Source organism: Balearica regulorum, chromosome 6, assembly GCF_011004875.1.
Source record: "Balearica regulorum gibbericeps isolate bBalReg1 chromosome 6, bBalReg1.pri, whole genome shotgun sequence".
Taxonomy (NCBI): Eukaryota; Metazoa; Chordata; class Aves; order Gruiformes; family Gruidae; genus Balearica; species Balearica regulorum.
In genome coordinates, this window is record NC_046189.1 from 37,097,628 (window position 1) to 37,110,529 (window position 12,902).

At 39.3% G+C, this 12,902-nt stretch overlaps 1 protein-coding gene across 4 annotated transcripts in view; it reads right to left on the bottom strand.

The window, feature by feature from the left end:
- LOC104639011 (von Willebrand factor D and EGF domain-containing protein) overlaps positions 1-11,867 on the bottom strand; it is a 186,380-nt gene extending 174,513 nt beyond the window's left edge. For all 4 annotated transcript variants that reach the window (XR_012836185.1, XM_075757244.1, XM_075757245.1 and 1 more), the window contains exon 1: positions 11,531-11,867. Coding sequence is in view for 3 of the 4 variants with exons in the window: in XM_075757244.1 (XP_075613359.1) it covers positions 11,531-11,627 (97 nt within the window). In the remaining variant the exon portion in view is untranslated. The remainder of the gene's footprint in view (positions 1-11,530) is intronic.
- Between the last annotated feature and the right edge of the window lie 1,035 nt (positions 11,868-12,902).

Below are 12,902 nucleotides of genomic sequence, written 5' to 3' on the forward strand. Positions count from 1 at the left end.
AACCATGGGAATATATATGTAAAGCTTCTCGATGGTAATCACGTAGCGTAAGTGGTATGTTAAACCCAAGAGACCGAGTTTAAGCAGTGGCTGTCCTACAAATGCTATTCTGCTATTTGGTGCTGCCTGTTATCGTCACCTCGCGTGTTCCTTTGCAGGTTCACTTGGGTTTCAGATGAGCAATCACACGCTGATAAGTTTTCTGGGCCTTTATTTCCCAGCTCCCTGAATTATGGGCTAGTGGCAAAATCGCACTGATAAGATCTTCCAGATGCCTTATCTGACTTTCAGAAATAAATAACTTGTTGGGGTCACTCTTGAACTCTCTCACAAAATAGCTCACTAGGGGTCACCAGAAAGAAGCAAAACTTTGTATTTAATCTGAAATGCTTATAAATTTATACAGTGGTTTTCAGCTAATCTTTTATAGGGGATAATTTAGTTTTCAAAAACCAAGACAAATTATTTTTCTACAGACGACAGGTATTTCCTACTAATGAAAATGGCATTATAGAAGGCCCATGTTAAAAAGAGAGAAAAAGGCTTGTGTGCAATTTCTCGTTCACTTAATTGCATGCTGATACTGAAGAGACACTGTGATTTTAAATTTCACTCCAAGCTAAAACAAGATGCTTGCTCTTATGGTTTAGTAACATGTGTTAAAATACTGACTAATATGGCAGTATGAATTGTAATTTTTCAGCTGGCCTTAAACAAAGCAGTAATCATTTGGTTTTGGTAAAAATTCACTGCAATATATTTAAGTTTATAATTGCAGAAATATAGATTACAGTTTTTCAGAGTTTGTTCCAGCTCTATGTTTGCAAATCTCAGAAAATACAGTGCATGAGGTGGTGAGAGGTTTATCCAAGGATGCTTGAAAGGACAGCCTGCTCAGGTAGAAAGAAGAATATTTTGGTGGGAAGAACAAAGATGGCATGGGTGGAGTTCAGTGGGGATTTCAGGAAGAATTGGCTCAGCACTGTTTTATTGCTCTTCTACTCATTCTTAGTGCTGAGCAAAGGCAAAGTTTCCATGTGAATATTCAGCCAACGGTCGGTTTGGCTTTAACGAAAACTGAGAAGAAGTCAAGAAACATCTCATTTACCAAAAATACATATATTTCTGCATTTTTCCGTTTGTCACAGGAGAGGCCAGTGTCTTGCAGGGTTGTTTGGATGTAGTGAGAGCAGAGATCTGCCTGTGCCCAGCAAAGCTGCATAGTTCATACTCCTGCCAGGGCATATAAATGCATATTCTTCCGTGGTTCGTCTTCTCCTCCTTCAGTCTAGGTAAAACTGACATTGTTTCCCCCTCCCTTCTTGAATGTATATATTTTATAGCTAATGAAAAAGCTCAGGAAATATAACTGTCCCTCATATTGATTTTGCTTTTATATATAGTGCCTTTTTCCCAAATGGATGCCAGAATGTACTCTTAAAATCAAACTATATAGAACAATAATTTCTTCTAGAATGGAAAAACATGGCACCAGCTTAACAGCACACTTTAGTGCTAGACAACACTTTAGGAAATGAAGGTGGCTTTAAGGAGCAGAAATAATCTCGTGGCTTTAAGAAGTTATTAGATATGGGTATGGAGCAAGACCCAGCATGGCTTTTCTCGCCCCCAGCTGCCTGCACTGGATAGGGGGGAACGCCTCGCCAGCCCCTTGCTCAAACCCTCTGATATTAAAGAACAGGGGTTCCCACACATACCTTATAGGCTGAAGTATTATTTAAGCTCTTAAGATGTCAGATTTCAGTTCACGTAACAAATAGTCCAGCAGCCCCCAGCCCTTCATACAGAGAATTTATTCAAATATATCCCTGTTCAGGTGTCTGCTGTGTGCCAGCGGGTACCTGCTGCTCCCAGCTCCAGCGCCCTCATCAGAGCCTCCCAAATTAAGGACTCTTTTACCTTCAGTAAAACTATGATTTTTGTAAAGCTTAAATTAAGTTCACTTTATCTTGTTTCCCTTATGCAAAATATCCAATTACTTTATGCCCATTCTTGAGCATGAAACAATAGGGGATACAGGACACTCCATGGCTTGCTTTTTGCAGAAAAGGACGTTTGATTAAAAAAATGGTTGAAAATCACTAGATTAGGTGTGTTAGAACATTGCTTCATAAGCACAAATGAACATAAATCACTTCTTTCTGCATTGTTGGGGACTCACAAACAAGTATCATTACTAATATTAGAAATGTACTGCCCCTTTTATTTAGCTTGTTCGTTCTTCTAAAAAATGTATGCTTGGGTTAGAGCTGGTCAGGAATTTTAAGTGTTGATTATTTTATATGCTGTTAATGGAATTTTTCATAGAAATGTGCAAGTTTTGAGAACACCTGTATTTTTTTTTTGGTACAGGTTTCATCTTAGGATGGCATCTTAGGAGGCATTTGGAGGCTCATGCAATTATGCGTATGGTTTTGATAAAAAAATTGTATTGATCAATTGAATTATCAGTCTATTTACCTGTCTAATTCTGTACTGGAATTGCTTTATTTTTATTTTTTAGAAATAACACATATACATTATGTCATGGAGTGAATGAATCTGCTGTCCATCGCAGCTATTTACACCTTTACAGTAGACGCAGACATGGGAGACTGACACTGAAGCCCTTGTTCCAAGAGGTATTTAATTGCTAATAGAAAATGAAGCAGTTCAAATAAGAGATCTAAAGATATTCTCTCCAGCATAATCGATAAACCAGTTCTGAGGGCACTTGTCTGTGACAGAAGAGATTGATCCAGTTCCTGTATCCTAAAACATAACATCTTTCCTGTCAGAAGTGATTAAAAAATTATCAGGCTATCAGTTAGCACTTTGGGTTTTTCCCAGTTTTGTCTCAGTGGGAAAGTAAATTTTTAATTGTTTTCAATTGTTAAAGCAATCAGACAGAAAAAAAACCCCAAAACCTTCCTCTGTGGATCAACAGCAGTTACTCAAGCTGAAATAGGTTATCTTTGGGAAGTTGCACGGTCTATAAACTGTTATGCAGATAAACACAGAGCAGAGCTGGGCTATAACAGCCGTGAGCCCCTGATGGAATTCAGAGATAAAAACGGGTGGATTTGTACGGTGTATTTTTTGTGACCATCACAATTTTTCTCGCAGCATTTCTGCAGCACTAATTTTAGCAATAATTACATGAAGCAGTGATTACAGTGGTAGCCAAAATGGTGTTTCCTATGCTTATGTGGCTGTCTGTGCTACCTTTTACAGGATTGCAATGTTTTTGTTTTATGTTCAGTTTAGCTGCATTGAAAGCAACATAAATATTAATATATGTTAAGGTTGTCAAAGGCATACCTTGTGCCCGTGTGCTGACCAGATGCAAGGTTTTAAATCTGAGAACCTCACCGAAGAGTCTTTCAGAAAGCCTGTGATTCACTACCACAGAAGGATTTCTCAGCAAACCTCATTAAAAGAAGCCAGAATAAAGTTGTCTGCTTCAAGAGTCTTAAAAAAAATAAAATCCAATACCACCACAAAAAAACAGACTTTAAGACAGCTTGTTTTCCAGTTAATCATTGCATATCCAGGTACTACTTAGTGTCTCTGCCACCAGTCTTTCTGAGTAGTAAAGAAACTCCTTCCAGCAGTTTTTTGACCTCGTGAGAGCTTCTGTGCCGGGTTCCTTGGGAGACACGCGGGGCTGACGGGGCACAGCTCGCCAGGTCCCCTCGCATCCCGCCGGCACTTAATGAGGATGCTTGGTATTCTTGGAAGGCAATCTGCAAGCTCAGACCTAAGACAGAAGATGAAGTTGTTTTGAAACAGCAGATGAATAACATTGTCAGCAGTGTATTAATGAGAGAAAGCATCTACACACCCATGCAAGGAGTATAGGTAATAGCAAACAGAACAAGAAATGTTAGCGGATAACAGGCGTTATCAAGCAGCAGGAATAACCGTGGGTGATTTTCATGACTAAAATACCGGTTATTGGGAAAACATGAAAAAGGAAGAAGTGAATGAATGGGGGTAGGTAGTAGATTTATGATTTATGTCAAAGCTATTTGTATTGCAAGGCAGCAATCGTGTCAAGAGCAGAAAATAGTTGTAAAATTCCTCTGGGAGATGTATAACTTGTGCTGGGATCATAGTCTGCAACTTGAATCCAGCAATCTTGAAGTACATCAGTATCTTTAAGCCTAATGCCCTCACACAAGCACACACTAGGGACAGGGATTAAGCTGAACTTCAGCCCTCCACATCCGAGTCCCAAGTCCTTCCACACGTAGTCTTTGACTATGCTACCTTAAGGAAATATCAAACCCTTTCCCCTGCGAGGCATGTGGCAGCGGGCAGGATTGTACCGGTGCTGTGCTGGGAGGCACAAGCCAGTCCTGCCTGCTGCCATTTTGGGAGATGCTGACCCGCTGGGCAAGGCAGGTCGTGTCCCTGCACAGGTATCCTCACGCAGCTACTGGAGGATGGACAAAATGCATCCTTGCTCCAGACTGGGAATGCTACTGCAGCGTTCCCAGTGTAACTGTTCTCAGTGGTTTATTAGGGATTTCTTTTACAGGATCAATTGAAATAACTAGTCCAGGCAAAGGACTGAAAATTATTTGAAACTGGAGGAATCCTATGTTTAACAATTATGAGTGAGACTTTTAAAGCATATTATAGAGAAAAGAAGCCCAAATACTTCAGGAATGTTACGGAGTGTGGGTGGCTGAGTCCCATGGGAACTTACAAGAATCTGTTGGAGCAAAAACCAAATTCTGGGGTGGTTACGGGCTAGCTAAGGAAGAAGGATAGCTTTCTTTTACCTTAATTTTTATTCTGTTTTATACACATTCAGAAAATGAAATGTCCATGTATTTTAGCACTTGAAGAATGAGTTGCAAGTACATTTGGGTAGGAAATAGCCTCCTCTTCATTTTCCTTGTATTTCTTGCAAAAGAGAGACAAGGAATTAATTAGATTTCACCCTGTTTATGTCTTCATTGCTTGCTCTAATCTTAACATCTAATAAAAGAACAGAGCAAATGGCTCTGAGAATTTTTATATTTTTTTTTCTCTAGCCCATTAAGAAAAGAACAGAGCTGATGATAAGGTAGCCTGAGTGAATCAAAGTATCTATGCTGTGTTATTGAGGGAGGCTGAGTCACAGTCAACTAATTTTATAGCATACCCATAGTTGATTATAAAGCAAATAATTGGAGGAAAGGGACAAAGAAAGAGGACTATTAAAAATAATCTCTGAAAGATGTTTCCAAATCTGCCTATTCTGGTAGCTGGACCAGATCAACAAATAACATATCTGACTAATGCAGTGAGGTCTAGTAATGCTAATTCTAAAGAAATTTTTAATTATTAAGTTATGAATAACAAAACTTTAGTGTAGCTATGAAATAAACTAGTGACTGAGTTTTACTTCCCTTTGCTCTTCATGTAGGGCTGTAGAAAATCAGTGAGCTAAAAGTCCATGAAAAGTTTGCATGATGGTCAAACATCAGCAAAATACAATTTTAAACTGAGATGAGAAGCAATTAGGAGCTGATATAATACAGGCTCCTTTCTGTAAAGGAATGGTCTAGTTCAGATCCACATTTACTATTAAAGTCATTATAGAGCTATTAATTCAGGAACTTCTGAGAACCTTCCTGTCTCTGTATCACCTTCTAGATTTTTTTCCATAGACTTTTGCCTTCTGAGGCAAAAAATTAAACATAACTTGATCAGCCATTTAAAAAATTAAGAGAAAGTAAGACTGTGAGTTCAGGATGGGAAATGTTATGCAAGGGCATGTAGTGATAGGACAAGGGGGGAATGGCCTGAAGCTGAAGGAGGGGAGAGTTAGATGAGATCTGAGGCAGAAATTCTTCCCTGTGAGGGTGCTGAGGCCCTGGAAGAGGCTGCCCAGAGAAGCTGTGGCTGCCCCTGGCTCCCTGGCAGTGTTCAAGGCCAGGTTGGATGGGGCTTTGGGCAACCTGGGCTAATGGAGGGTGTCTCTGCCCATGGCAGGGGAGTGGAACTAGATGGGCTTTGAGGTCCCTTCCAACCCAAACCATTCTGTGATTCTATGATTCTATGACTCTTATTAGCGTAAGGAGGAGGAAAAGTTGGGGTATCCACCGGTTCATGTAAAGTGCAAGAGCTACTGAGCTGATGAGGCATCAGCAAGATACTACATGAAGGACTGTTTACTGAAACTGTCAACACACAAAGCTGTCAAGGGACAGTTGAGTTGTAAAATGCTCCAGCTACCACGGGAGATGCATTACATTATTGTGGTATGCAGATAAATTGCTATCCAGCTCGTGGAAGCTGCTTTGTGAACAAAATAGGGGAATAAGATAAACTCGCTCTCAATCGATGAATTAATATAAAACCAGCAAAAGGAGCAGAGCAGACTACTACAATCCCTCAACTATATTAGGCAATCAATTTTTTTTCCTTTCAATATGTAGAATATTCCCTTGCGGCTCCCTGTGGATGCCATGCAGTGTGAACACAGCAATCAAAGTAACAGACGTCAGAATAATCAAAATAATATGTGTCAGAAAGAAGCAAATGAGTACATACATTCATTAAGTAAATCTCCTAAGAGCTTAACACACAAAACTCTTTCCAGAAAAGCTGTACAAACAATTGCATTCACTAACACATGGTTTTATTGGTGTTTCAAAGTCAGATGAAAAATATTCTTCAAATTAATCCACTTTTTTCAGATTTCACCATAAATACTCTCTACTTAGGGCAAAACACATAGTGTAGCTGCCCAAATGAAATTAATAAAGGTCGTAACTGAAGGTAAAATACAGTACTTCGAAGAAAACTTAAGAATCATTAAACAAGTAATATATGCTGCCAGACAAGCGTTAAACACAATATCCATATTTGTACTGGATTGGGCATCAGCAATGTCCAACAGTGAACCTCCATATTTGAAGTCACAAGAAAGACGTTTCATCCAGGAAGAAAGTCGCCAAAAAGACGAAAGAACAAAGAACAAACCTACAAATGTCCAAGGAAATAAATTTGTAGTCAAAATCAGCCAAACCAGTAATGTGGCTGCCTTGAGACCTTTTCCCAGCTAACTATTCAAAGGGGCACAGTAGAAACTCAGTTAAAATAAATGAAATGGTACCTCTCAAAATATTCTCAGCCTTTTGAAGCAGCAAGTCTAGTTGACACAAAAATTGAAGGAAATATATTGGAATGAAAGAGCCATTTCCAAAGCCAGAAATGCTTTATTAGGCTACAAAGTGGTCTAGGAAGAAGCAGAAAAAAAACAGGCAAGAAATTCTGTCTTTAATGAAATTAGTGCAGGAAAGACTTTTCCTTCTTTTCTTCAACTATATTTGTATGATAAAGTAGATAGAGCATTTTGGAAATGATTGGATCCTTTCCTGATGGAAATCAAAGGGGATTTGGGTGAAATTTCAAGTTTCGTTCCTCTAAAATGTGTTAAAAAGTCTAAAACCCACCAACAATACTTTGTGTCCCCTTGCGTATGTGTGTGTAGCCATTCGACTTCAGAGTTTAGAAGGAAGATGGAGAAAGGTTCAGAATTTTTATTATGCTCCTATTTACTATAATGGCTTTCATTTCAGTTATGAGCTGTGCTGCAGTTAACGGGGCTGGGTTGTGACTCGTGAGGCCTCGGCATAGATCTCAGCTCCACCAAAGGATTTTCTGCATGACCTTGAGCCGCTTTACGTCTCCATCCCATCTGTAAAACAGAATGATGATGCTGCCTCTCTGCAGCAATTTGTCTTGTCAATTTAGGAACAAACACTGATTTGTCTTGACTACTTGCAGCTCCTATCGATTGCAAAGGAAGTTAGATGTATACAATACTTCTTTGGATTTGGCATTTGGAGACAAAATAACTTCGAGGAACTGGACCATATAAAGCAAACATTTTGGCCATGAATGTCCTATACTGTTATGAACAGTGTCTAATAAAACGATCCTCAATTTTAGTACAGCACAGAGTAATAAATAGATGTTAAGGAGTTTAAACTGTGTACGCATTTGGCAGATCAATGGGAAATAGGCAAATCCTTGAGAGCTGCAGTAGAAAGGCAGCTCTCACACCAAACGTATTTTGTAAATCTGTGTAACTTTGAAAACAACTATTAATTTTTATCAGAAGATTGGAAGGCAAATGTGTGAGCTAAAAACTATTTCCCTACCAAATTTCAAAGTCCTAACATCCAGTAGTGACGTACTGATGCTGCTCAGGAGAGTCGCAAGCACATTCAGGATAAGGTGAAAGAGGTTCCCTCACCCCAGACCGCAGTAGCCACCTGATCTTGTCCTTATGAAAGAACTATTCCTGCAGTAAGCATAACCCCGTTATCTTTCAGATAAAAAGGAGAGGAACGAAAATGTTATCAGCAAACAGAAATCATTGTAAAGCCCCAGCTACTAGCTCTGCTTTGACCGCACATAATCAGGTAAGATCAGATTTCTCTCTTAGTTGAACCAGCACAAACTGGATTAATTCCAGACAATGAGGCTACCGGAGCTACTTGATGTTGACAAAAACTTAAGTAAGAGGGAAATAAAATATTAACCTGTAAACAGCTTTTGATATTAAAAATTATACTGGGAGAGAAACATGCGGTAAAGGTTGTTCCTTTCCCTTTGGCAGTTGTTACGGCTTGTTTGCCATAGCCAGGGAATCTTGGTTTTACTTCTGTAGGAAGTATTTTTTGTTTGCAGCAGGGTATTTTTTGTTTGCACAGTGCTATAAATGTCTGTTGTGCTTTCCACAGAGCAAAGACATGGAGCCAGAATAATCCCAGTGTAATTTCCGAAGTCACGGGAATGTCCCTGACCCAACCCACTCATGGCCCGAGAGCTTGATCCCTGCAAGCTGTTTCCAGCCAGATACTTTGGGGCTTCCCTGGGGGGTTTGCACCCCTCCTGTGCTCAGGCACCCAGAGGGTGGCAGGAGCCCTGGGACTCCGGGGGTTTCTGGGGACCTGGGTGGCAAGTCTGAGGTCTGACCAAGGGACAGGAGGGTTTGCCATCTGCAGTAGGTGCATGAAGTAGGTGGGAAAGCTCCTGAGCAGTTTGAATTATTCCTTTTGAAATACTCATGGGGAAATGTTTTCTCAGCTCCAGTAGATTTTTGCTTGAAGCATGGAAAGTCCATGGCACTCAGATTTTACAGCAGAAGCTCACAAGTGAGATCATGGGTTGCTTGTGGGTAGCTCACAAAGCAGATTACATACTCCGATTTCCATTTCATTCTTCTAGTGAAAGCAAGACCAAGGTTTATAACATTGAAAGACATACTGAATAATTTTTGCCATGCTAAACTATTCTCATTTACTTTCTTAAATCAAATCAGACCATTTTGGCCATTTGAGAATGCAGCGTCTTTGCCCGCTGGCTGTAGGCACCTAGCCGCTCCCTGACACCAGCCTCTCTCTTCTCCTCTTTCTTCACCTCAGGATACGCTCACATTTTTTCTTATGTGTTTCAGAGTTGAGAAAAATCCACAGGAGTGAACTTGCAAACAATTAATTTTACCTGATTTTACTGTATATGTAGCACCTCACAGTGAAGCTCCAGCAGATTTTGCGAGCTTCGAGGGAGGCCGATGCCTTTGCAGGAAGCTCACGACCAAATTAAAAACTTTTTCAATCGTACGTTATGAAAAGGCTCCAGAGGGGATGGGGAGCAATTCCATCTCAATGGTGATGTTACAAGCAGCTACCTATTTTAAGATAAATACTTTTGTCTAAAATACCTCTGTAAAAAATCTGTTGTCTTTTTCTTTTGATTGACTTATTTGCAGAATTTCGTTTGAGAAGTCTGACAAGCTCTGTGTTGTGTCAGCCCTCCCACATCTATGATTCACTGAGTTGCTTTTGTCCCTGACGCTTTACTTAATCTTTTACCAGAGAGGAGCTACGGATGTTATCGGTAACCCTTTCATGTTTCTCAGTCACAGGAAATGGTGTAAAAACCCCAAATAATGAGAATATCCTCCATCACTGGGAGTTTCATTCCCTGAAACACGACAGCAGAAGATGATAAAGGTCTTCCTTGGTCTTTAAAGGACTTTTTCATCTTCTCCCTCTTAACGAGGCATCTGCAGAAAGCTGTTTGGTCAGACGTTCCTTATTCACAGTTAAATTCTTATGGGATTAGTAGGTTTGTTATACTCAGAGTACAAAAGTAAACAGCATATGGCTCTGTTAATATCCTTATAATGTCACAACACAATCTGTCAGAATGTAAACTTTTTTGAGCAGTTTAATTTACTTCAAGTTCACACTATGAAAAAAACCAAACCAACAAGTCTTAAGTATCCTTCTGCATCACCTAAGAGACACCAAGCTATTTCTTAATTCTTGTTTTGTGTTCCCAGTTTAATAAATACGTCTATACATATTACCTTCAGTAACAAAAATACACTGGAAAATACAGTTACTTAGTTACTAGGAGTTAAAAGGTCATTTCCCCTTGATGAAAAGCTTGTTCTATCAGATAAGTAGCTGCTACACTGCATAAAACTGGCAACCCTTCAAAAGCTTTCAGAAATTAAAGGCATTGTTTGAAGATAAAGGCGATAAGGTCATTTGCCTTGTGTTTAGTCCTGCAAACCTTTCTGGATGACCCTTTGATATTCAAATGAAGAGTGCTTTAAATTGTTTTATCTTCCTCGAGCTAATGAGTGCTGCCTGACAATCACTTTTAAGACTAGTTGAAACTCTACTGGAATTAGTTTTTGTAAAATATTGCAACGCATTGCCATTAAGGGGGGAGTGCCTCCAAAGAGTTTGTATCCATAATCACTCCCAGCACTACGCTCTGGTCCTACGTTCTGTTCTTACTAGTTGAATAATGTCTAACATGATTTTCAATGTATTCCTGCAGTAGATTAATAAAGTTGTATAAACAAGCTATGTATGTAAAATCTATGTCCTCTTCGAACTCTGTGCTAGAGTGAAACGAGCCTTGCATTTAATGTGTACAGTAGTAGAAAAATTACTCATGAACTTTTTATTGCCAGAGACTGTATAGCTGTGTATTATTATATGTGTAATTAACTAATCTATAATGTTGGTCTGATATATGGTGTATATACTTCTTTCCTTAGAGGAATAGGTTCTTATTTTAAAGTTTTTTCTTCTTTTATGGCTCATTTCATATATTCCATTTATGGGAAAATGTTATGAATATTCTTTAAATCACTTGATTTTTTTTTTCCAGTAGGAAGTAAGAATCTTCAGAGGTTCGTAATGTCTTTGTTTAAAAAAAAAAAAAAAGAAAAAAAAAAGCTCAAGTCCTCTAATAGACAATAAACATTGTATGTGCTGTAAGCATGCTTGATTATCACTGTGACCTTCTTCATTACCTGAGAAGTTGTTTATTTTAACCTTACTTCCAGTCTATTTTGAAGGGTCTTTCTAATAATAGCCCTCTATCACTCTAACCCACACCGAAAATTAAATGTAAACAAGATCATCTCAGTTTAAAATACACATGAACTCAATCCCCCAAATGACTATCAAATAATTAAAAAGTACAAAATCCTTACCTAATGGAGCTGACTCAGTGCTAATGGCCAACAAGGGAATCCAACAGAGGTAGGCAACAAGTTGGAGATGCTGATGGAAAGGAAAGGGCTGCTGCATATTGTCCAAGATGGGCTTTATCCATGCAGCTGCAGTTGCTTAGAAGTTAACTTTTGAAGTACTAAACTTTGCAGGAAAAGCCATCAGCCTGCCTGCCTGTTTCAATTTTTTTTTTTTTTCTTTCGTCCTTTTCAATCCACTCTCTTGGAGAGGGCTTAATGTGTCATTAATCCCAGAATTTCCAAGAGGGAAGCCCTCCGGCTATACACAAACCACACTCACCCACCCACATACGACCAGATCAGCGGCATTGCGTGTGTCCCTGCAGCTGCTCTGGCTGCAGCTGCTCTGATTTACACACCCGGTAACACACCCACGTACACAGGGAGGGTGAGAACAGCGTGTACCGTCAGTGTCAGTGGTAGGAGGTGATCCTGGAGAAATTAGGGTTGTAAACCAAACATGCCTGCTTGTGAGAGCTTTAAAGCAGGCAGCACTAACGTCAGATTATTGCAGTCATATCTGACACTGTGTTTATATGAGGGGTTTGAAAAATTCTAAAATATAAGCTTGCAATAAGTTTGTTTTTCTCTCCAGATTGCTGGAGGTTACATTTATGCAAAAGCGTTACAGAAGTGGTCTGTGCAGCAGAAACAGCAATCCTGAAGGTTTGTGTCTTGGGTCAACGTGTCATTGTTTGGTATTTTAGAGAATAGTCTTTTGCTGCTGAAACAAAGCGCGGAAGCGTGTGCTGTGCCAACCCGTCCTGAAAAATGAGATGTACGTTTCAGAAGGTCGGCTCACCAGCAGTAATAACAGAAATAGAAAACAGAAGCAAACAGCAGTGAAAGAATTCAATCACTCATGTTGCTCAATCACATTTTTCTGAAGTTTTGTCTCATTGGAAAGTGCCCTGTTGTTACCGCGTGGGTCCTTTGTGCTACTTCTAGTTGATGTGAACAATGTTTATTGCGTGACAGCGCACACTGCCAGCTTAATGCGCAATATGAAGAATTTGCTATTAAATCGCATGCTATACTCATATTCATGGCATTTTACTTAGAAAATATTATATCCCCACCCACTGTTCAGTGTTTTCCATACCTGCCAGCACTTCTTTTTTTTTGACTTGTCAAGTTTGATTATTTGTGTCTGCTTGTTTAAGTAAGAGTATTGTGAATTATCTGATAACAGAGTAATACACGAGTCTGTAAACATTCCACACAAATCACTGTGAGGAGCATTTCATCTAAAAGCATAAACAAAGCCATTAAAAATATTTTGCAGTACAGTCAAGGAGTTTCAAATGTTGTTCATTTGGCTTAAGTACATCCC